Genomic DNA, 25,943 nt, shown 5'->3' on the forward strand with positions numbered 1-25,943 from the left:
TACTATGGAGAACAGTATGGAGGTTCCTTAAAAAACTAAAAATAGAACTACCATATGACCCAGCAGTCCCACTACTGTGCATATACCCTGAGAAAACCATAATTCAAAAAGACACATGCACTCCAATGTTCACTGCAGCACTATTTACAATAGCCAGGTCATGGAAGCAACCTAAATGCCCATGAACAGACGAATGGATAAAGAAGATGTGATACATTTATACAATGGAATATTACTCAGCCACAAAAATGAAGGAAATCGAGTCATTTGTAGAGACGTGGATGGATCTAGAGACTGTCATACAGAGTGAAGTAAGTCAGAAAGAGAAAAACAAATATCGTATATTAACGCATATATGTGGAACCTAGAAAAATGGTACAGATGAACTGGTTTGCAAGGCAGAAATAGACACACAGATGTAGAGAACAAACGTATGGACAACAAGGGGGGAAAGTGGCCGGGGGGGTGGTTGTGGTGTGATGCATTGGGAGATTGGGATTGACATGTATACACTAATATGTATAAAATGGATAACTAATAAGAACCTGCTGTATAAAAAAATAAATTAAATAAATTTCAAAAATTCAAAAAAAATAGTATCACCAATTAATTGGATATAATTATAGACTACTTCATCCAATAACACCAGAATACACATTCTTCTCAAGCTTGCATGAAATATCCTGTATTCATCAAGATAGAAAACATTATGGGCCATAAAACATACCTTAACAAATTCTAAAGAACAGAAATCATGCAATGTCTGCATTCAGACCGCAATGGAATTAAACTAGAAATCAATAACAGAAAGATAACTGGGAAATCCTCAAATACTTGGAGATTGAACAACTTGCTTCTATGATAACACATGGGTCAAAGGAGAAATTTTAAAATATTTTGAACTAAATGAAAATACAACTTATGAAAACTTGTGAGATGCAGCGATAGGAGTGTAGAGAGGGATATTTGGAACAGTATTGAATACATATATTAGGAAAGAAAAGAGATCTAAGATCAATAATCTAAGCTTTGGTGTGACCAAGGTGGTAGAGTAGGAAGGCTCTGAGCTCACCTCCTCCCATTTTGGGTACACCAAAATTACACCTATTTACAAAACAACTATATGAGAACAACCTGAAGGCTAGCAGAAAAGATTTTCTACAACTAAAGATATAAAGAAGGAGCCACAGGAGACTGGTAGGAGGGGCAAAGATGCAGTTTAGTCAACACCCACAAACTGGAGGGTAATTACAATTGTGGAGGTTCTCCCCAAGGAGTGAAGGGTCTGAGTCCTACACTGGGCTCCAGCCCAGAGGTCCTGCATAGAGAAGATGAGTCCACAGAAGGTCTCGCTTTGAAAGTCAGTGGGGATTGCATAGGGGAGAGCCAGAGGGCTGAAGGAAATACAGACTCTGCTCTTAAAGGGCACAAGCAAAATCTCACAGGCTCCTAGACCCAGGGCAGAGGCAGTAATTTGAAAGGACCCTGGGTCAGACCTACTTGCTGATCTTAGAGAGTCCTAGAGAGGCAAGAGGCAAATGGGGTCCCCCAGGGCACATAGATACTGATGGCGGCCATTTTGAGGTACTTGTTCTACCACGAGGACACTAGTGCTAGCAAGCACCATTCCGGAGTCCTCCCTCTAGCCTATTAGTGCTGGGGGCTTAGCTACCCATCAGCAGATGGGCACCAGCCCTATATCCCCCAGGGCCACACAGCCAGCCACCCTGGGACCCAGCCCTGTCCAACAGCAGGCCTTCCAAAACATATAAAACAGGTCCAGATAGGTTCACTGGTAAATTCTACCAAACACTTAAGGAAGAAATTATACTAATTCTTTACAATCTCTTCTAGAAGACAGAATCAGAGAGCATGCAGTCATCCCTTGGTATCCATGGTTCCAGGATCTGCTGCAGATACTAAATCCACGGATGCTCCAGTCCCAGAGCCGGCCCTCAGTACACAAGGTTCCACATCTGTGGATTCAACCAACTGCAGATTGTGTGGTACTGTAGTATTTATTGAAAAAAAAATCCACGTATAAGTGGACTCATGCAATTTAAACCCGTGTTGTTCAAGGATCAACTGTACTTCCAAACTCATTCTATGAGGCTGGTATTACCCTAATGCAAAAACCAGACAAAGACATTACAAGAAAATAAAACTGCAAAAATCCTCAACAAAATATTAGCAAATCCAATCCAATAATTTATAAAAAGGATTATACACCATGACCAAATGAGATTTATTCCAGGCATGCTAGGCTGATTCAACATTTGAAAATCAGTTCGTGTAATCCATCACAACAATGGACTAAAAAAGAAAAATTGGATGCAGAAAAAGCATTTGAATACACTAATATGTATAAAATAGATAACTAATAAGAATCTGCTGTATAAAAAATAAATAAAATTAAATTTAAAATAAAGAAAAAGCATTTGATAAAATCCAAAACACTTCATGATAAAAACTCTCAGTAAACTAGGAATAGAGGGGGGACTTTCCTCAACATGATCAAGAGCATCTACCAAAAAACCTACAGTTAGCATCATACTTAATGGTGAGAAAAACTAAGTTTTCCTACTAAGATCAGGTATAAAACAAGGATGCTCCCTCTTGCCATTCTTTTTCAACATTGTACTAGAAGTTCTAGCTAATGCAATAAGACAATTAAAGGAAATAAAAGACATACAGATTGAGAAAGAAGATATAAACCTGTCTTTCTTTGCAGATGACCTGATTATCTACGTAGAAAATCTGAAAGAACTGATAAAAATAAACCTCCTGGAACTAATAAGTGATTATAGCAAGGTTACAGGATAAAATGTTAATATACAAAAGTTTATTGCTTTCCTAGGGACTTCCCTGGTGGTCCAGTGGTTAAGAGGATGCAGGGATCCAAGGCAGGGGATGTGGGTTCGATCCCTGGTCGGGGAACTGGGATCCCACATGCCACGGGGCAACTAAGCCCACACGCCGCAACCACTGAGTCCACACGCCACAACTAGTGAGCCCACGTGCTGCAACTACAGAACCCATGTGCTCTGGAGCCCGTGTACCACAACGACAGAGCCCACGTGCTCTGCAGCCCATGTGCCACAACTAGAGAGAAGCCCATGAACCGCAACAAAAGATCCCACATGCTGCAACTAAGACCCGATGCAGCCAAAAATAAAATAAATAAATATTTTTTTTTAAAAAGTCGATTGCTTTTCTATATACCAGCAATTAACAAGTGGAATTTGAAATGAAAAACACAATACCATTTACATCAGCACCCCAAAAATGAAATACTTAGGTATAAATCTAATGAAATATGTAAGAGATCTATAAGAGAAATCACCAAACTCTGATGAATGAAATGAAAGGATTCCATGTTCATGGAGAGGAAGAATCAATATCGTCAAGATGTCAATTCTTCCCTACTTGATCTACAGATTGAATCCAATCCCAAATAAAATCCCAGCAAGTTATTTTGTGGATATCGATAAACTGATTCAAAAGTTTATATGGAGAAACGAAAGACCCAGAATAGCCAATACACTATTGAAGGAGAAGAACAAAGTCTGAGAACTGACACTATCCAACTTCAAGACTTACTATAAAACTACAGTAATCAAGTCAGGGTGGTATTGGCAAAAGAATAAACAAATACATCAATAAAAAAATAAAACAGAGAGCACAGAAACAGATCTACATAAATACAGTCAACTGATCTCTGACAGGAGCAAAGGCAATACACTGAAGCAAAGACAGTCTTTTCAACAAATAGTGCTGGAACAAGTAGACATTACATGCAAGAAAATCAGTCTAGACACAGATCTTACCCCCTATGTGTTTTGTCCAATACCACCAAACAATTAACTCAGTTCTGACACTATCTACTTAAAGGTAGTGTCAGATCCCACAGCCTAAGGGCTCACTCCTTCCCCACTTTAGATGATAATTGCAAACCCAGGTTATCTGTGCTTCTGACTGACTACATAGAGATTCCCACAACCCTCTCCTCCTGTTTGGTAATTTGCTAGAGCAACTTACAGAACTCAGAAACATTTATTTACATTAACAGTTAATTTAAAAAGACATGATAAAAGATAAAGATAAAAAAGCCAGATGAAGAGGCATATAGGAGCAAGGTATATGGGAAGGGGTGCCCTCTCCCTGTATCTCCAAATGGTCACCAACCCAGAAGCTCTCTGAACCCCGTCTTTTTGGGTATGCTTGATTAAATCACTGGCCATTGGTGACTGAACTCAAACTCCATCCCCTCCCCTCTCCCAGGAGGTCAGGGGCTAAATTACAACCCTTCAATCACATGGTTGATTACCCTGGCAATCAGACCCCATACTTAGGGGCTTTCCAAAATTTAACACATTAACATAAACTCAGGTGTGGTTGAAAAGGGCTTGTTATGAATATCAGAAGACACATATTGCCCTTATCACTTCGGAAATTCCAAGGGTTTTAGGAGCCCTGTGATAGAAATGGGGATGAATACTAAACATATATTTGTTATTATAAATTTCATCACATACACCCTTCACAAAAATTAACTCAAAATGGATCACAGATCTAAATGTAAAGTGTAAAACTACAAAACTCCTAGAAGATAACATGGGAGAGAACCTAGATAACCTTGAGTATGGTGATGACTTCTTAGATACAACGCCAAAGGCATGATCCATGAAAGAAATAACTGATAAGCTGGACTTCATTAAAATTAAAAACTTCTGTCCTGTGCCCAGAAATAAACTCACACACCTGAAACAGGAGGGCAGGGGGCAGGATACAACCTGTAAAAGAATGACATAGCTATTGGATAAAAAATAAACCGGCTAGAACCAACTAGGTCCAAGATGGAGGAAGATTCCACTTCCAGGAGACCTTGAGCCTAATTATATGTTCACTGTATACATTAGCATAAGCTACATGACACACCCACCAGCGCCATGACAGTTCCAAGGTTAACCATATAAGGTCAAAAAGTGGGCAGTTGCTCAATTCCTGGAAATCCCCACTCCTTCTCCAAAATAGTTGGAGTAATCCTTCCACTTGCTAGCCTATGAAATTACCCATCCCATAAAAACTAACCACCCCATATTTTGGGGCCTCTCGCCTTCTGAGATGGCCCACATATTGTGTAGTGTGTTTCTCCCAGGGCCATTCTCGCCTTTTGAGATGGACCGTATTCTGTCTATGGAATGTGTATCTCTTTAAATAAATCCATTTTCTTACCTATCACTTTCACTGAAAGTCTCTCACTGAATTCTTTCTGCGATGAGACATAAAGAAACTGAGCTTAAGTCCTGGGACCAGGTGTGTGATCGCAATTAAAAGAGAGTGGGTTCAATCCTAAAGATGCTACCAGAAAACTACTAGAGCTAATCAATAAATTTGGTAAAGTAGCAGGATACAAAATTAATGCACAGAAATCTCTGGCATTCCTATACACTAATAATAAATAATAAAGTGAAATCAAGAAAACACTCCCATTTACCATTGCAACAAAAAGAATAAAATATCTAGGAATAAACCTACCTAAGCAGACAAAAGACCTGTATGCAGAAAATTATAAGCCACTGATGAAAGAAATTAAAGATGATACAAATAGATGGAGAGATATACCATGTTCTTGGATTGGAAGAATCAACATTGTGAAAATGACTCTACTACCCAAAGCAATCTACAGATTCAATGCAATCCCTATCAAACTACCACTGGCATTTTTCACAGAACTAGAACAAAAAATTTCACAATTTGTATGGAAACACAAAAGACCCCGAATAGCCAAAGCAATCTTGAGAACGAAAAACGGAGCTGGAGGAATCAGGCTCCCTGACTTCAGACTATACTACAAAGCTACAGTAATCAAGACAGTATGGTACTGGCACAAAAACAGAAAGATAGATCAATGGAACAGGATAGAAAGCCCAGAGATAAACCCACACACATATGGTCACCTTATCTTTGATAAAGGAGGCAGGAATGTACAGTGGAGAAAGGACAGCCTCTTCAATAAGTGGTGCTGGGAAAACTGGACAGGTACATGTAAAAGTATGACATTAGGTCATTCCCTAACACCATACACAAAAATAAGCTCAAAATGGATTAAAGACCTAAATGTAAGGCCAGAAACTATCAAACTCTTAGAGGAAAACATAGGCAGAACACTCTATGACATCAATCACAGCAAGATCCTTTTTGACCCACCTCCCAGAGAAATGGAAATAAAAACAAAAATAAACAAATGGGACCTAATGAAACTTCAAAGCTTTTGCACAGCAAAGGAAACCATAAACAAGACCAAAAGACAACCCTCAGAATGGGAGAAAATATTTGCAAATGAAGCAACTGACAAAGGATTAATCTCCCAAATTTATAAGCAGCTTATGCAGCTCAATAACAAAAAAAACAAACAACCCAATCCAAAAATGGGCAGAAGACCTAAATAGACATTTCTCCAAAGAAGATATACAGACTGCCAACAAACACATGAAAGAATGCTCAACATCATTAATCATTAGAGAAATGCAAATCAAAACTACAATGAGATATCATCTCACACTGGTCAGAATGGCTATCATCAAAAAACCTACAAACAACAAATGCTGGAGAGGGTGTGGAGAAAAGGGAACACTCTTGCACTGCTGGTGTGAATATGAATTGGTACAGCCACTATGGAGAACAGTATGGAGGTTCCTTAAAAAACTACAAATAGAACTACCATATGACCCAGCAATCCCACTACTGGGATTATATATATATATATATATATATATATATATATATACACCTGAGAAAACCATAATTCAAAAAGAGTCATGTACCAAAATGTTCATTGCAGCCCTATTTACAATAGCCCGGAGATGGAAACAACCTAAGTGTCCATCAGATGAATCCATCCATCCAACCTAAGTGTCCATCCATCAGATGAATGGATAAAGAAGATGTGGCACATATATACAATGGAATATTACTCAGCCATAAAAAGAAATGAAATTGAGCTATTTGTAATGAGGTGGATGGACCTAGAGTCTGTTATACGAGAGAAGTAAGTCAGAAAGAGAAAGACAAATACCGTATGCTAACACATATATATGGAATCTAAGGAAAAAAATGTCATGAAGAACCTAGGGGTAAGACAGGAATAAATACACAGACCTACTAGAGAATGGACTTGAGGATATGGGGAGGGGGAAGGGTAAGCTGTGACAAAGCGAGAGAGTGGCATGGACATATACACACTACCAAACGTAAAATAGATAGCTAGTGGGAAGCAGCCACATAGCACAGGGAGATCAGCTCGGTGCCCTGTGACCACCTAGAGGGGTGGGAGGGAGGGAGACGCAAGAGGGAAGAGATATGGGAACATATGTATATGTATAACTGATTCACTTTGTTATAAAGCAGAAAATAACACACCATTGTAAAGCAATTATACTCCAATAAAGATGTAAAAAAAAAAAAGAGAGAGAGAGTGGGTTCAAGTCCCGATCTGGGTTTTGGCTGTGTTCGAGTCCCAATCTGAGGTGTGCAGTTTCACATCTATGGTCAATTAACCTGCGATAAAGGAGGCAAGAATTTACAATGGAGAAAAGTCAGTCTCTTCAGCAAGTGGTGTTAAGAAAGCTGGACAGCCGCATGTAAATCAATGAAGTCACAACATACCCTCACACCATACACAAAAATAAACTCAAAATTGTTTAAGACTAAAATATAAGACATGACACCACAAAACTCCTAGAAGAGAACATAGGAGTTCTCTCGCAAAACATTCTCTGATGTGGATCACACCAATGTTTCTTTCGGTCAGTCTTCCAAGGCAATAGAAATAAAAGCAAAAATAAACAGGACCTAATCAAACTCATAAGCTTTTGTACAGCAAAGGAAACCATAAACAAAATGAAAAGACAACCTACGGACGGGGAGAAAGTATTTGCAAATGATGCGACTGACAGGGGATTAATTTCCAAAATATACAAACAGCTTATACAACTCAATAACAATAAAACCCAAATAACTCAATCAAAAAGTGGGCAGAAGATCTAAATAGACATTTCTCCAAAGAAGACATATAGATGGCCAACAGGCACGTGAAAAGATGCTCAACATTGCTAATTATTAGAGAAATGCAAATCAAAACTACAGTGAGGTATCACCTCACACTGGCCAGAATGCCCATCATTAAAAAGTCTAAAAATAAATGCCGGAGAGGGTGTGGAGAAAAGGGAACCCTCCTACACTGTGGGTGGGAATGTAAATAGGTGCAGCCACTATGGAGAACAGTATGGAGATTCCACAAAAAACTAAAAACAGAGTTGCCATATGATCCAGCAATCCCTTCTTGGGTATAGAGCCAAAGAAAACACTAATTCAAAAAGATACATGCACTCCTATGTACATAGCAGCACTTTTTACAACAGCCAAACATGGAAGCAACCTAAATGTCCAACAACAGATGAATGGATAAAGAAGATGTCATATATATACATACATACAAACATACACACACACACACACACACACACACACACACACACACACACTGGAATACTACTCAGCCATAAAAAAGAATGAAATAATGTCGTTTGCAGCAACATGGATGGACCTAGAGATTATCATACTAAGTGAAGTAAGTCAGACAGAGAAAGACGAATAGTATATGATATCGCTTGTATGTGGAATCTAAAATATGACACAAAAGAACTTATTTATGAAACAGACTCAGACATAGAAAACAAACTTATGAATACCAAAGGGAAAAGGGGGTAGGGGAGGGATAAATTAGGAGTTTGGGATTAGCAGATACAAACTACTCTATATGAAATAGATAAACAACAAAGTCCTTCTGTATAGCACAGGAAACTATACTCAATATCCTGTAATAAACCATATTGAAAAAGAAGGTATACATATGTATAACTGAATCACTTTGCTGTATACCAGAAATTAACACAACATTGTAAATCAACTATATCTCAAATTAAAAACAAAACAAAACAAAAGAAACAACAACAACTTCTGCTCTGTGTAAGACAATATCAAGAGAATAAGACAAGCCACAGACTAGGAGAAAATATCTGCAAAAGATAAAAGATGGTTACCCAAAATATAAAAAGATCTCTTAAATTCAACAATAAGAAAACAAACAAATCAATTTAAAATAGGCAAAAGAGGGCTTCCCTGGTGGCGCAGTGGTTGAGAGCCCGCCTGCCGATGCAGGGGACAAGAGTTCGTGCCCCGGTCCGGGAAGATCCCACATGCCGCGGAGCGGCTGGGCCCGTGAGCCATGGCCGCTGAGTCTGCGCGTCTGGAGCCTGTGCTCCGCAACGGGAGAGGCCGCAACAGTGAGAGGCCCGCATACCACAAAAAAAAATAAATAAATAAATAAAATAGGCAAAAGATCTGAACAATCACCTCACCAAAGAAGATATATAGATGACAAATAAGCATAAGAAAAGATGCTTCACATCATGTATCATTAGGAAACTGCAAGTTAAAACGATGATAGATACCACTAAACACCTAATAAATGGCCAAAACTGAGAAATTGAGAACCCTGACAACACCAAATGCTGGCAAGGATGTGGAGCAACATGAACTCTCATTCACAACTCGTGGGAATACAAAGGTACAGCCACTTTGGGAAAAAAACTGGTAGTTCCTTAAAACCTAAACATACAGTTCTCTTACCATGTGATCCAGCAGCCATACACCTGTATTTCCCCAAATGAGTTGAAAACTTACGTCCATGCAAAAACCTGCACGTAAGTGTTTACAGCCACTTTATTCATAAGTGCCAATACTTGGAAGCAACTGAGAGTAAGTGAATGGATAAACCGTGGTCCATCCAAACAATGGAATATTGTTCAGCATTAAGAAGAAAGGAAGTATTAAGCCATGAAAAGACATGGAGGAAACTTAGATGCATTTTACTAAGTGAAAGAAGCCAATCTGAAAAGGGTATGTATGTGTGACTTCAACTATATGACATTCTGGAAAAGGCAAAACTGTGGAGACAGTAAAAAGTTCAGAAGGGAGGGCTAAACAGGTGGAGCACAGAGGATTTTTAGGGCAGTGAAGCCATTCTGTATGATACTATAGTGGGGGATACATTTCATTATACATCTGTCAAACCCCACAAAATGTACATATAACACTAAGTGAATCCTAATGTAAATTACAAACTTTGGGTAATAATGATATTATCCAAACAATAATGCAATACCCAGTGCAATAATGCAATAATGATGTCAGACAAACATATAAACACCTGCCTGCCAGCGAAAGTAACTATCTGACATAGAAACTGGTACATCTCATCTTGGGTTTTGAAGGGGGGAAAAAGTATCCCCTGAGAAGTTATAACAAAGGTTTCCTTATGTGGGTTTAGGATTCAAATTCACAGATGTGGGATTCCCTGGTGGCGCAGTGGTTGAGAGTCTGCCTGCCGATGCAGGGGACACGGGTTCGTGCCCTGGTCCGGGAAGATCCCACATGCCGCAGAGCAGCTGAGCCCGTGAGCCATGGCCACTAAGCCTGCGTGTCTGGAGCCTGTGCTCCGCAACAGGAGAGGCCACAACAGTGAGAGGCCTGCGTACCGCAAAAAAAACAAAAACAAAAACAAAATTTTACTCCAGTTAAAAGAGAAAACTGAATCAAGCCAACAATCACAGAAGAAATAACAAAGTTATCATACAACTATTCCCTTTCCATCCTCCACCCTCAAAGCAGGCCCAGACAGTTTCCAGAGGAATTCTTCCTAATTATAAAGGAGCAGATAATCCCAATGCTACTCAGTGTACCAGAACATAGTAAAAGAAGAAAAGTTTTTCTAATGAAGTGAGGAAATTCTGGTAACAAAATATAACAAAGTTCCACGATGTTATCTAGAATCCCGGATCTTCCTCTCTGTGCTTCTCTGTCCTCAGCATGCAGCAGCTACCATCTTCAGGGTCACCTCGTGGTCACAAGAAGACTGCTACAAGTCCAATGCCATGCTGCGTGGAAGAGTAGGAGGGTATCTGTTCAATCAGCTTTCCCCAAAGCCCTGCCCACTGACTTCATTTAAATTGCTCTGGCCAGGGAATTCCCTGGCAGTCCAGTGGTAAGGACTCGGCACTTTCACTGCGGTGGCCCAGGTTCCATCCCTGGTCAGGGAAATAAGATCCTGCAAGCCACGCAGCGTGGCCCAAAAAACAAAAATTCCTCTGGCCAACAAGGGAACTCACGACCACTCCGAGCTATAAGGAAGGCTGGGGAGTAAGCTGCATTACCATCTTGAATAAAATCAAGAGTTTGCCAGATAAAATACAGGAGGCACAGTTAAGTTTGAGTTTGGATGTTGGAACATACGCTGAAAAATTATTCATTATTTACCTGAAATTCAAATTTAGCTGAGAGTCCTGGGTGTCCTGTTTTGTTCATTTTGTTTTTCTAAATCTGGTAATTCTACCCATAATTGGCCAAGTAACCATTACCCTGATTTTTATAGTTATCACTTCCTTTAAAAAATAAATAAAACTTTATCACCTAATGTATATCCTTAGGCAGTATACTTTAGTCTTCCCAATTAAAAAGAATTGATATATCCTTTAAGTCTCTTTTAATCTATAGGTTCCTTTTCCATTCCTTTTATTTCCTTAAAATCAGCCTGTTGGAGAAGCCTGGTCATTTTACCTGTAGATTTTCCAATAGAATGCATTTTGCTTGCACATACATGGTAAGATTCAAACTTTTCCCCTTTCCTTGGTACTTCTTGCAAATCGACAGTTGAATCCAGAGATTGTACTGGACTCAGGTTCCATCCCTTTAGGAAGACTATGGGTGGTAGTATGTTCTTTCAACATGAGGCTTATGTCTGACTTTCTTTTTATGATCTTAGCACAAAACATTAACCCTTAATACTATTTTCTATTTGTTGGGGATTGCAAAATGCTGGTATTCTAATTCTATCATTTCATTTTTATTCATTAATTGGAATACTTTTCAAAAAGAGGTATTTTATTTTATCTACTATTTGGTTATCTAATGGTACAGTTCATAAAGGAAAGGCAGGATAAATGCTAGATTCTCTCGCCCATTCTTTTTTTTTTTTAATTTTTATTGGAGTATAGTTGATTTACAATGTTGTATTAGTTTCAGGTATACAGCAAAGTGAATCAGTTATACATACACATATATCCATTCTTTTTTTAGATTCTTTTCCCATACAGGACATCACAGAGTACTGAGTAGAGTTACCTGTCCTATACAGTAGGTTCTTATTAGTTATCTATTTTATATATAGTAGTGTGTATATGTCAATCCCAACCTCCTAATTCATCCCTGCCCCCTTATCCCCTGGTAACCATAAGTTTGTTTTCTACATCTGTGACTCTATTTCTGTTTTGTAAATAAGTTCATCTGTACCCTTTTTTTAGATTCCATATATAAGTAATATCTTATGATATTTGTGTTTCTGTATCTGACTTACTTCACTCAGTATGACAATCTCTAGGTCGATCCATGTGGCTGCAAATGGCACTATTTTGTTCTTTTTTATGGCTGAGTAACATTCCATTGCATATATGTCCTACATCTTCTTTATCCATTCCTCTGTTGATGGATATTTAGGTTACTTCCATGTCCTGGCTATTGTAAATAGTGCTGCAATGAACTTTGGGGTGCATGTATCTTTTCGAATTACGGTTTTCTCCGGGTATATGCCTAGGAGTGGGATTGCTTCTCTCCCATTCTTTTTATTTTTATTTATTTACTTATTTTAATTTTATTTTTTATTTATTTGTTTTTGGCTGTCTTGGGTCTTCGTTGCTGCGCGCGGGCTTTCTCTAGTTGCGGTGAGTGGGGGCTACTCTTTCTTGTGGTGCACAGGCTTCTCATTGTGGTGGCTTCTCTTGTTGCAGAGCACAGGCTCTAGGCATGTGGGCTTCAGTAGTTGTGGCACGTGGGCTCAGTAGTTGTGGCCCCTAGGCTCTAGAGCGCAGGCTCACTAGTTGTGGCACACGGGCTTAGTTGCTCCGCAGCATGTGGGATCTTGCCAGACCAGGGTTCAAACCTGTGTCCCCTGCATTGGCAGGTGGATTCCCAACCACTGCGCCACCAAGGAAGTCCCTCTCCTTCTTTTAAAAATCAGTTTTCAAGATAAGAAACTGGTATCTCTATTATTTTCTGAAGGTGACCAATTTTTTAAAAGTATTATGAACTCATGGATTTAAACATATTTCATGGATTTCTTTCCATTGCAATTATTATCATTATTGAAACTCATCCTACATTACCCTAATAGTTTCTGATACCTTTTTTGTAATCTAACATTAAAAGATGTCCCAACCTGGCTCAGCTCTGAAGTGGCCATTTTGCCAAGAAGCCTTGCATACAAAACGATTCTTTGAAAAGACTAATGAAATAAACAAGACTCCATCAAGACTGATCAAGGAGAAAAGTAAACAAATACACACATGAACATGAAAAAATTAAAAGGGAACATAACTGTGATTACAACAAAAATTTTAGAACTGATTATTGGATGCCCTAGAACAAATCTATGTTAAAGGGATATGTGGATGAAATACACAATTTTCTAGGAAAATAAAACTACCAAAACTAAGTCCAAAAAAGATAGAAAAATGAAGCTGACCAATTACCCAAGAAAAATTAAATTATCAGGACTGCCCTGGTGGTCCAGTGGTTAGGACTTTGCCTTCCAATGCAGGGGGTGCGGGTTCGATCCCTGGTTGGGGAGCTAAGTTCCCACATGCCTTGGGGCCAAAAAACCAAAACAGAAGCACTATTGTAACAAACTCAATAAAGACTTAAAAAAAAATGGTCCACATCAAAAAAATATATCTTAAAAAAAAAAAAGAAAAATTAAATTATCAAAGACTCTCTAAAGGCACCAATACTGGTATATTTTTCAGTGGAATTCTCCCAAACATTCAAGGGAAAGATACATACTGTATCTTTATTATACAAACATATTTATACATACATATTTTATACAAACTATTCTGAAAAATTTTAAAAGACAGTATAACCTTGAAACCCAAGCTAGATAAGGATAGTTTAAGAAAGGAAAATAGGGGGCTTCCCTGGTGGCGCAGTGGTTGAGAGTCCACCTGCTGATGCAGGGGACATGGGTTCGTGCCCCGGTCCGGGAGGATCCCACACGCCGTGGAGCGGCTGGGCCCATGAGCCATGGCCGCTGAGCCTGCACGTCCAGAGCCTGTGCTCCGCAGCGAGAGAGGCCACAACAGTGAGAGGCCCACATACAGCAAAAAAAAAAAAAAAGCAAACTAACTAAGCAATGTCTAAGAAGAAAATCATCATGACCAAGTTGGGTTTATCACAAGAATGATGGATCATTTAATATGAGAAAGTGTATCAACTTAATTCACCACATTAATAAATTAAAGGAAATTAAAATGTGACTTATCAGCGCTTCTTATCTATATTGTACTGGAGATCTTAGCCAGTGCAATAAGATAAGAAAAAGAAGTATATCCAAAGAAGAAATGCAGATGGCCAACAAACACATGAAAGGATGCTCAACATCACTAATCATCAGGAAAATGCAAATCAAAACCACAATAAGATATCACTTTACACCTGTCAGAATGGCTCTCATCAAAAAGAACACAAATAACAAATGTGGTGAGGATGTGGAGAAAGGGAATCCTTGTACACTGTTGGCGGGAATGTTAATTGGTATAGTCACTGTGGAAAACAGTAGGGAGGTTCCTCAAAAAAATAAAAATAAAACGACCATATGACCCAGCAATTCTACTCCTGGGTATATATCTTAAAAAACCCCAAAACGCTAATTTCAAAAAGATACAAGCACCCCAGTGTTCACAGCAGCACTATTTACAGTTGCTAAGATATGGAAGCAACCTAAGCATCCAACAGATGAACAGGTAGAGAAGATGTGGTGTCTGTGTGTATATGCCTACACACATACATACACACACATAATGGAATACTACTCAGCCATATAAAAGAATGCGGTTTTGCCATTTGCAACAACATGGATGGACTTGGAGAGTATTATGTCAAGTGAAATAAGTCAGAGAAAGACAAATACTGTGTGATATAACTTATATATGGAATCTAAAAAATACAACAAACTAGTGAATATAACAAAAAAGAAGTAAAACTCAGAGATGTAGAGGACAAACTAGTGGTTACCAGTGGGGAAAGGGAAGAGGGAAGGGGCATTAAGAGGTGCAAACTATTATGTATATAGTAAGCTACAAGGATATATTGTATAACATAGGGAATATAGCCAATATTTTATAATAACTATAAATGGAGTATAACCTTTAAAAAATAAAAATAAAATAAATTTAGGAATGTTAAAAAAAGAAAAAGAAGTATAAAAGATATAAGAATAGGAAAAGAAGAAACAAAACTTTCATTAATGATATGATTATCTACAAAGAAACCCAAGAGCATCTATAAGCAAATTAAAATTAATAAGAAAATACAGTAGTTAAATTTAAGACCAGCATAAGAAAATTAATTGCATTCTAATACATTGGCCCCCCTAAAACTAGAAAATGCAAATAACTAAACAGTAAGATACTTAGAAATAAACATAAGAAAAGATTTTAATTAAAAGATTAAGGAAGAGTAAAATAAATGGAGAGATATATAATGCTCATGGCAAGAGAGACTCAATATAAAGATATTGTTCTATCCAAATTAATTTATGAACAATGTAATTCCAATGAGTATTTCATGGAATTTGAGAAACTGATTCTATAATATGTACGAAAGAGAAAAAGGCTATGAATAAACCTAGAGGCAGAATAATGGCCCCGCAAAGATGTTCACATCCTAATCCCCAGAATCTGTGAGTATGTTAGGTTACATGGTAAAGGGGAATTAAGGTTGCTAATTAGCTGACTCTGAGATAGGGAGATTATCCCGGTAAACTTAATGTAATCACCAGCATCCTTGGGAGTGAAAGAGGGAGGCAGAAGAAGGGATGGCAGCATTAGAAGGACTTGGCCTGATACTGCTCACTTTGAAGATGGAGTCAAGAACTTGAGAGGCCGCTAGAAGCTAGAAGGAGAAAGGAATGGATTCTCTCCTAGAGCCTCCAGAAAGGAACGTGCTCCTGCCAACACCTTGCTGTTATCCCAGTGAACCCCATTTCAGATTTCTGAACTACAGAACTGTTAAAATAATAAATTTATGTTGTTTTAAGCCATTAATTTTGTGGTAATTTTTTACAGCAATGATAGGAAACAAATTACAATAGATAAGATGGTTTCAAAAGAACAAAGTAGGACTTGTCCTAAAAAAAAGACTTATTTTAAAAATATAGAAATTAAGATAGTGTAGGACTGGTATTGGGATAGGAAAAGAACAGAGAGTCCAGAGACAGACCACACATATATGGCAACTTGATAGATAACATGGATCAGTGGGATAAGAATGAACTATACCATCAAAGGTGCTTGGACAACAGGTAGTTTAGTAAATTGACTACAAAAATGGCTAGCAATTATTCCTCTCTCTGTGTTCATTTTCCTTTATCATGTAACATTAATGCCATCCCACTCAGAGACTGAGCTCTACCTATAACTTACTTTGGCTAATGCGATGTTAGCAAACATTGGCACACAAAGGCTTCTGCCATGGGATTTGTCCCCTTTTGCAACCTGCTGCCAATAAAAGAAGCCCAGGGAAGCCTGCTGAATGATGAAAGATATATGGCACAGTGGGGATAAGCCTGCCACCGCTGGGGACTGGGGGTCAACTTCCAGTGGCAGAGTGACCTAGCTGACTAGCAACTGATCACAGACACATGAAGAAGGCCAGCTGAGCCCAGCCTCACAGGATTATAAATTAAATAAATGGTGGTTGTTTTAGGTCACTGAGTTTTAGAGTGGTTAATTACACATCAAAATCTAATTGATACATATATTATATGGAAAAAAACCCTGGATTGCTACTTCTCATCATATATATAAATCAATTTCAGGTAGACCAAGAGGCTTAAATATTAAAAAAAACTAAACTTTTTAATGAAAATATAGAAAAAAAACTCCATATAACCTCAGTTTAGGGAAAGTTTTTTCAAGCAAGATACAAAGAATATAAAATAAAGGAAAAGAATTGTCAGTTGTGGGAATTCCCTGGTGGTCCAGTGGTTAGGACTCCACACTTCCACTGCACGGGACGTGGGTTCAATTCCTGGTTGGGGAACTAAGATCCCACAAGCCTCACGCCACAGCCGAAAAACAAAATTGTCAGTTGTGACCACACACCGAAAAAACACAAAATTTTGTACCTCAAAAGTAACAAAGTTAAAAGACGAAGAATAAGTATCCAGAATATATAAAGAACATGTACAGATAAATAAGAAAAAGATAAACAATCCAATAAAGGACAAAAGATATAAACAGGTAATTCACAGCAGAAATCCCAATGGGAAATCCAGATATATAACTATATAATCTATACCTAGATATCTTCATTAGTAGTCAGAGAAATGGAAATGAAAATCCATTTCGCAACCATCAAATTGGCAAAAAATTTTAAATTCCACAATTGAGGGTGCAGAGAAAGGGGAGTTCTTATGTACAGAAGTTAGGGGTATAAATTGGTACAATAACTTTTGAGACCAATTTGGTAATATCTAGTAAAATTGATGACCCACCCCTGTTAAAGCAGGCAGTTAGCTAGATACGAGCAGAGAAGGAGGGGCAGGGGCCAAATGGCAGGAAACCACACATCTTGTAAACAATGGGGGTCCTTGGGCAGACAAAGAAAAGCAGGAACCTCCAGACTGACAGGAAACTACACATTTGGGGGGTGATAAGTGTCCTGGAGACAAAGAAAGGTGGGGAAAGGTGGGAATCTCCAGTGTCTGAATGTAACATTTCACTCACTATGCCCTCATTACAATAAAATTAGCCTCACAGATAAGAAGTACTCATCATACACCAATGTCATGACACTTCTGATCAAGGCTAAATAAGGACAGAAATCCCTCCTCCCCTTGGGAAGGTGGAGCTGGGAGGAAAATCAGGGAATATGAACCCACCCCTTCCCTCCCCAGTGAATATTCCACCCCTTCATTTCTATGCCCCACAAACCAGCTTGCTGAAGAAACTCAGTGCAGCTACTCACCTGAGACTGCCTGCTCTCCCCTTGAGAGCATACTTTCTCTTAAATAAATCCTCATTTTGCTTTCTTGACCTCCCTGTCTCATCTCTGAATTCTTTCTGCTATGAGATAAGAACCTACCCTCTGATAACACTGCTAGATACATATACATAAAAACTCACACAAGTGCACAAGGAGACATGCAAGAATATTCAAAGAAAACTGTTTATAACACTAAAAAGCTTAAAACAACCTAAATGTCAATCACCTAAAGAATGCACAGGTGGGAATTACAAACACCGAATTCAAGATAGTGGTTACCTCTATGGCACAGGGCAGGAGATGTGATGGGGGAAGGAAACATAGGGGTTTCGTTCTATCTGTTAAGTGTTTCTTAAGCTAGCGCTGGACACATGGGTGTGTGTTAATCTCTGTTCTTATTCATGTGTCTGAAAGATGTCATAAATGACATCTTTAAGTATATATAAATATATAAAAAATATATTTAAAAAAATATCAGGACTTCCCTGGTGGTGCAATGGTTAAGAAACTACCTGCCAATGGAGGGGACATGGGTTCGAGCCCTGGTCTGGGAAGATCCCACATGCCACGGAGCAACTAAGCCCGTGCGCCACAACTACTGAGTCTGTGCTCTAGAGCCCATGAGCCACAACTACTGAGCCCGCATGCCACAACTACTGAAGCCCGTGTGCCTAGAGCCCATGCTCCGCAACAAGAGAAGCCACCGCAATGAGAAGCCCGCGCACCACAATGAAAAGTAGCCCCCACTTGCCATAACTAGAGAAAGCTCTCAGGCAGCAACAAAGACCCAACACAGCCAAAAAATAAATAAATAGATTAAAAAAAAAAAGCTAAAGGAAGGGGCTGTAATGAAAGCTGATGGCAAAACAGAAGAAACAAATGAAAACAGAAAACATGTAAAAACTGATACCATGTTTCATATGTGATGGTTGACCAACCCCTGGGCCACAGGCCACCTCCGAGTGTGGAGTACTTGCATATGGAGAAATACTATGTTATGACTTCTAAGCCATTTGACATAAATCATTTATGTCCTCATAGCAGTTAGTTTACCCATTAAAGCATAATTCTGGGGCCTAAGAAGTTACTATAGAAGCTGCCTATTTTAAATCTTTAGCAAGTATATTTTCTCCAGGTATTATTTTGCAACTCTAAGGAAATGACCTGGTTGCCTGGATGTTCTCTTCGCCCAGATGTAAGAAAGCCACCAAATATCTCCCTCATAATCTCAGGTCCAGAGCCCACAAATACAGTAACCAGTATGCTCTCTGGAGAGCATGTAATCATTACTTTAGCCTTTTCTGTTAAAAAGAAACCTAGACTTACTCCTCCTTTGACCTCTTTCCACGAATAAACAAACAAGGCAAAACAAATAAAATTCCATGCCTACCACCAATGAAAGTAATAAAGAATGTGGTTAACGCTTACAATGTCTGCACAAAAGGCCTTGGGTAAGTTACAAAAGAATCCTGGAATCCTGTCGTTGCCGTTGGATTGAAAGCAATTGCTCCAAGTGCCTGCAAATCTTGGGGTGAGACTCTCAGCACTTTTGCTGAATCATCAGACCCAAGTGAACCATGGAATGTTGGGCCCTGGACTCAAAGCTGTAAGGTGAAGCAAATTTCAACAGTCTCACTGACTCCCTCTGCTAAAGGGCAGAGTCCAGCCAGTTGAGAATTTGTCCCTTTGCACAACTGGTTATTCTGAATTCAGGGAATTTGTTCCAATTCATAGTTTAGTTTTCTCACTTTATACTGAGTGATTCTGTCAGTGATTCTTTTGGGACAGAAGAACACAGTTCTTTGAACACAAGTCCACATGAACTAACTGCCATCTACATGGTCTGTGCTACTGATGTCAAAACAGCCTTGAACCCATAAATCAAAATTAAGCAACAGTTTTTGGTAACAGGCAATCACACATTTAATTATTAACTCATGCCTCTAGCATGAGTACAGAGCTAGTGGTTCTCAAGTCAGGCTGCAAATCAAATTTAGGTAGCAGCTTTAAAAAAAATACAGGTGCCTAATTTGTCTTAAGATGCTGATTCAGAAGATGTGGGGTAGTGCCCAAGCAACTGTTTGTTTAAAAAGCTTTCCTAGTGATTCTGATGCTTGGGGATAGAAACTGTCATACAGGTACTGATATAAACAATCCCACATGGTAGAGAGGTATAGGGTCTATGCTTCTCAAACAGGGACAGGAGACACTGTACCAAGGACTATTCAAAGCCACACAAAGAGCACTGTGCATCTTTCTGGAATGTCAATTTTATTTGACAGGTAAATATTTTAAAATGTCATTTGTATTTTGGGTGGTGGTTACATAGGTATATACAATTGTCAAAACTCATTTAAGATCTGTACATTTACATGTATGTTTACCTCAATAAAAAGATCACTTTTATATTAAAATATGGATAGATTCTGGAATACAATGCAAGATCTGCATTTATTTTCTAGATGAACTCTGAAACTTCAAAGAAATCTCCCTCTTAGATGGACTACCTTAGGCTAGGTCCCCATATCCAAGGGGGCCAGGGTGGGCATTAGGGCTTGAAATTCGAGGGGAAACCTTTTTGGAAGGTCCCACTGGCTTTAGAAATCCTTTCACTTCTAATGCTTTTCATTCATTTTACTACCCATGACCCACTCCTCTCTCTTCTTGTTTTTTTACTTTCCACATATTACTGGTCTTTTTGCTTTAAAACACTCCAGATCGTCAAAAATTTAAAGTTCCACTCTTCCTTACATCGGCGATTTTGTTTGCTACTGAGCAAATGGTCTAATGACCCTGAGGCCATAGCCTCATAAATCACACATTGTAAGACCATTTTTCCACTCAAAAATGTGTTTTAAAAGGTTCTCGTCCTGTGATAAACCACAATGGAAAAGAATATGGAAAAGAAAACGAATTCATATATATGTATAAGTGAATCACTTTGCTGTACAGAAGAAATTAACACATTGTAAATCAACTACTGATTTTCTTTTTTTAATCAGTAAACTTTTTTTAAAAAAAAAGGTTCTCAGCTGCAGGAGCTGGTTGTGGTGAGGGACTGACTCTTAAGAATCACAACCCACCCCCCATTTCCTGACTTTGTAAAGACAAGAGTGGAGGGTTATTGGCAAGGGTTAGAGAAAATAACGGTCAAAAGTAACTAGGCTCAAGGGGCTCCTCTTATCTCCTGTGGCCAAAGGGCTTAACAGTGAATAGAGCCCAAGACTGTTAGTCTGAAGCACGGTCTGGTCCAATGGCTCTGGGTAAGTTACTTTATCTCTCGCTTGGGAGATTCCGTGTCCTCCTCTAAGACACGACGCAGAGTACACATCCGCTTACGGATTTAACTGACGGGTATTAATCTTCACGGACTGCAAAGCCACAAAGATATGAGCGTACAAATCAAAAAGCGTGTAAGTCAAATCCTCGAACTTAATGAACGCGGAAGAATGACCACGCAACCCAAAAACCACCTCGCCGTACAACCGGCACCAACCAGCCATCCGCATCCCAGCAGCCTTTGCGAAACCAGCCCGCAGCCCCCAGAGCCCCGAGGCCAGGGGCGGGGCCGGGAACGCGCGCCACGTCCCCTTCTGCCCAAGCCCCTAGCCCCCTTCCGCCCGGACTCTGCGTAAGTACCACCCGCCTTACGCAGTCTCGAAATGGCTCCGGGTGGTGGACTAAGGCGACAAGCCTCCGCGGTTCGACCTCTCACCTGCTCGGCACAGGCCTCCGCCTCCAGCTAGTCCCGCCTCCTCCTGACACTCTGCCGGCCGCGAATGGAGGGCCCGGGGAAAGGGCCAGGTTGTGGCAGGAGAGAGAGTGTGTTTACATCTCACCTCACCCCGAGCGGGCTGGTTTCAGCCCCGCCTCCTCCTCTCCGCCGTTTAAAGCGGTGGGTCGCCCTCCTCCTCACTCAGAGAAGCGGCCCCACGGTTGGTGTCTCCGGCGTTGGTTTGGCTGGGTGACTTCGCGTCAGCCTGCTGTCCACTGCGAGAGGGCCTCGAACTTCAGGTGGAAGATGTCGGAAAGTAACTTGGCAGAAAGCAGCGACGGACGCGAGACGCTGGTGTCTGGTGCTAAAGTCGTCGCCCAGGCCCTGAAAACACAGGTGTGCTGGACCTTCCTGATTGAAAGGCTCCTACGGCAGCCGACGGGGCCGAGGCGTTGTCTTGGAAACGGGAGAGCGGCGGGGGAGGGCAGGGGGGAGCTTTGCTGGAGGTTTTCCTTTTAGCGGCCTCATTTCTCTGTTCTTGGCCCCCAGGATGTGAATTACATGTTTGGCATCGTAGGCATCCCGGTGACCGAAATCGCCCTTGCTGCCCAGGAGGTGGGCATCAGATACATCGGGATGAGGAACGAGCAGGCGGTAAGTATGGACTTGGAGAGCCGAATGCAAGATTGGGGATGAGTAATAATAATGGCAAATTTTCACTGCGGACAGTCGCCGCTTATCTCGCCTCTAATACTTTACACGTATCAATCACAACAATCCTAGGAGGCAAGAACCATTGTTAATCCTAGTTACAAATGAGAAAAGTGAGACCCAGAGGGGTTAAGAAACTTGCTCAAGGAGGCAGCTGGTATTGGCAGAGCCAGGATTTGAACTTAGGTATTCTGGGTCTGGAGTCCATGCTCTTACAGTATACAGTATTGTACTCTGCCCAGTCTAGAGTGTCAGAATTGGAAGGGACATTTACCTGGTCTGAATCCTGTCCCCTGACCTTCACTCTGTAACTAACTATTATTATGTGTCTGTGTATTATTTGTCCGGTCTGACTTCCCTAGTAGGCTCTGAGCTTCAGGGGGTCACGGATATTATTTTTTCTTGACACATCTGTATCCCCAGTGCTTAGGTAGAGCCTGCACTTGATAGGAGGTCCGGTAGTACCTGCAAGGTGAATGGGTGAAGGCCAAGTCTCATGTTGTATAGTAGGTGGCTCTGCAAAGTGACAGGTATCACAAATGGTAAAGCCGTGATTGGACTCCAGAGGTGTCCTAAGCCCCAGTCCAGTGCTCATTCCACCTCATTACCTTGCCACCCTTCTCGGAGGCTTATTTGGAAGCACAAGAAAGGAAGTTAGGACATTTTGCCAACCCAGTCTCATTTCTTCCTAAAGGGCATTTAGCATTTTTCCAGATTATCTTGTATTTAATTTAGCACCTTCCTTGTCTTCCTATAGTGAGCTGAAGTGCAGTTTAAAAATAAAAACTAACCATATGAAGGCCATGAAGGAAATTTCAACAAATCTCCAAGGATTGGAAACAAACAGTATATGTGACCTGACCATATGGAAATAAACTGGAATTCAATTACAGAAAGATAGAAAATCCCCAAACATTTGGAAATTCAGTACATTTGAATCCTTTATAAATATTTGAAAAGATTAATAAAATCAATAACCTTCACGGCAGACTGATTAAGAATAAAAGAGAAAAAATACAAATTACCAGTGTCAGGGGTGAAAAAGGGGATGTCACCATGGACCCTAAATAACCAGTGGGGTGAAGAAGAAATCACAATGGAAAATGGAAAACATTTTGAATTGAATGATGATGAGAAGATGAGATCTCAAACATGTAAGCTATAGCTAAAGCAGTTCTTAGAGGAAATAGTTTTAAATGAATCTATACTTAGTAAAGAAGATCAAAAAAAATCAATGCTCTAAGCGTACATATTAAGAAGCTAGAAAAAGACAACCAAGGTAAACCCAAACTGAAAATAATAAGTACAAACAAGTAAAATAATAAGTACAAAAGCAGGAATTGGGCTTCCCTGGTGGCACAGTGGTTAAGAATCTGCCTGCCAATGCAAGGGACACGGGTTTGAGCCCTGGCCCAGGAAGATCCCACATGCCGCAGAGCAAGTAAGCCCATGTGCCACAACTACTGAGCCTGAGCTCTAGAGCCCGCAAGCCACAGCTACTGAGCCCACGTGACACAACTACTGAAGCCTGTGTGCCTACAGCCCGTGCTCCGCAACAAGAGAAGCCACGACAATGAGAAGCCCACGCACTGCAAGGAAGAGTAGCCCCCGCTCACCGCAACTAGAGAAAGCCCACGCATGGCAATGAAGACCCAACACAGCCAAAAATAAATAAATTTATTTTTTTAAAAACAGAAATCAATGGAAGAGAAAACAAAGAAACAATAGAGAAAAATCAACAAATCCAAATATTGGTTCTTTGAAAAGATTAATAAATTTGGTAAATCCCTAGCAAGACTGATGAAGAATAAAAGAGAAAAAATACAAATTATCAATGTTAGGAATAAAAAAGAGGACATTCCTATTGATCCTGCAGACGTTTAAGCAATTATAAGATGATATTATGAATAACTAGATGATATGGACAAATTTCTTGAAAAACTAAAAATTAGATGCTTAAACCATTATTTAAAATTTACAGGTAGAACATTACTCGTTAGAATGAAAAATGTTCCAATTCCCCCTTACTTGAGAATGAATTATTATATACATACTTTATACATGTATAATACTTAATAATACTTATTACTTAATACAATTTAATACTATAAGAGTCCCAAAATGCTTAAGTCCCAGTGTTTTTTCTTTGTAGGCTTGTTATGCTGCCTCTGCGGTTGGATATCTGACCGGCAGGTAAACTCAAGTCTATGTTTTATCTCAACTTCTTTTTTTAAACTGAGTTATAATTAACATACAGTATTATATTAGTTTTAGGTGTACAGCATAGTGATTCAGTATTTTTATACATTATGAAATGGTCACCACCATAAGACCAGTTCCCATCTATCACCATATAAAGTTGTTAAAATATTATTAACTGTGTTCCTATGCTGTACATTTCATCCCGATGACTTACGTATTTTATAGCTGGCAGTCTGTACCTCTTAATCCCCTTCACCTATTTTATCCATTCCTCCACACACCTCCCATCTGGCAACCACCAGTTTTTTCTCTGTCTCTGAGTTTATTTTCTGTTCATTGTTTTGTTTTTAAGAGTCCACATATAAGTGAAATCATATGGTATTTGGTTTTCTCTATCTAATTTATTTCACTAAGCATAATATCCTCCGAGTCCATCCATGTCGACACAGATGGCAAGATTTCATTCATTTTTATGACTGAGTAATATTTCAGTGTGTGTGTGTATCAATCACATCTTCTCTATCCATTCATCCATGGATGGGCACTGAGGTTGCTTCCATATCTTGGCTGTTGTAAATAGTGCTGCATGAACATAGGGGTACATATATCTTTCGGAATTAGTGTTTTTGTTTTCTTCTGATAAATACCCAGAGTGGAATTGCTGGATTGTATGGTAGTTCTATTTTTAGTTTTTTGAGGAACCTCCATATTGTTTTTCACAGTGGCTGCACCAATTTAAAGGCTGTCTTAAATAGAGGTTCTTAAGAAATTACTGTATAAATTGAAAATGGCAAGTTGAATTATATGGAGATACCTTTTTTTCGGTGCTTTAAGCTTAGAAAGTCATCTAGGGTAAAGCTTTCAAGTTCAATTTAAAAAATTGGAGCAGAGCACTACATTTCAGAATTACTTCCTGGCAAAGACCAATTTACATTATATATTTGTTAAGAAAATTTTTAAAAACACTTTTTTTCCATATAGAAATGTACTCAGTAGTCAAAAATTTGCTTCTGTATGCAGTCAACTTGATTTAGCCCAAATATAATAGGAGCAAAGTATAAAGAGGTTAGTGAAATAACAGTGTGAGGATGGTAGGTACCTTATTTCTTACAGGAAGACTGATATAACCTTTTTTATTCTAATTAAAAAAATATTC

At 39.4% G+C, this 25,943-nt stretch overlaps 2 protein-coding genes across 6 annotated transcripts in view; one reads left to right on the top strand and one right to left on the bottom strand.

Annotated features, from left to right (window-relative positions):
* BTD (biotinidase) overlaps nt 1-22,136 on the bottom strand; it is a 56,852-nt gene extending 34,716 nt beyond the window's left edge. Inside the window, exon 1 of one of the 4 annotated variants that reach the window (XM_067737413.1) lies at nt 21,999-22,136. The gene's annotated coding sequence lies outside the window, so the exon portion shown is untranslated. Of the gene's footprint in view, nt 1-19,587; nt 19,604-21,810 lie in introns of those variants that run through there. The other 3 variants (XM_067737414.1, XM_067737415.1, XM_067737416.1) reach the window with 3 other exon arrangements.
* Nucleotide 22,137: 1 nt separating this feature from the next.
* The window catches only part of HACL1 (2-hydroxyacyl-CoA lyase 1), a 45,622-nt gene continuing 41,816 nt past the window's right edge, over nt 22,138-25,943 (top strand). For both annotated transcript variants that reach the window (XM_067737411.1, XM_067737412.1), the window contains exons 1-3: nt 22,138-22,270; nt 22,424-22,528; nt 24,738-24,778. In XM_067737411.1, the coding sequence (XP_067593512.1) occupies nt 22,181-22,270; nt 22,424-22,528; nt 24,738-24,778 (236 nt within the window). In that variant the 5' untranslated portion in view covers nt 22,138-22,180. The remainder of the gene's footprint in view (nt 22,271-22,423; nt 22,529-24,737; nt 24,779-25,943) is intronic.

The sequence above is a fragment of the Pseudorca crassidens genome, chromosome 5, assembly GCF_039906515.1.
Source record: "Pseudorca crassidens isolate mPseCra1 chromosome 5, mPseCra1.hap1, whole genome shotgun sequence".
Classification (NCBI taxonomy): Eukaryota; Metazoa; Chordata; class Mammalia; order Artiodactyla; family Delphinidae; genus Pseudorca; species Pseudorca crassidens.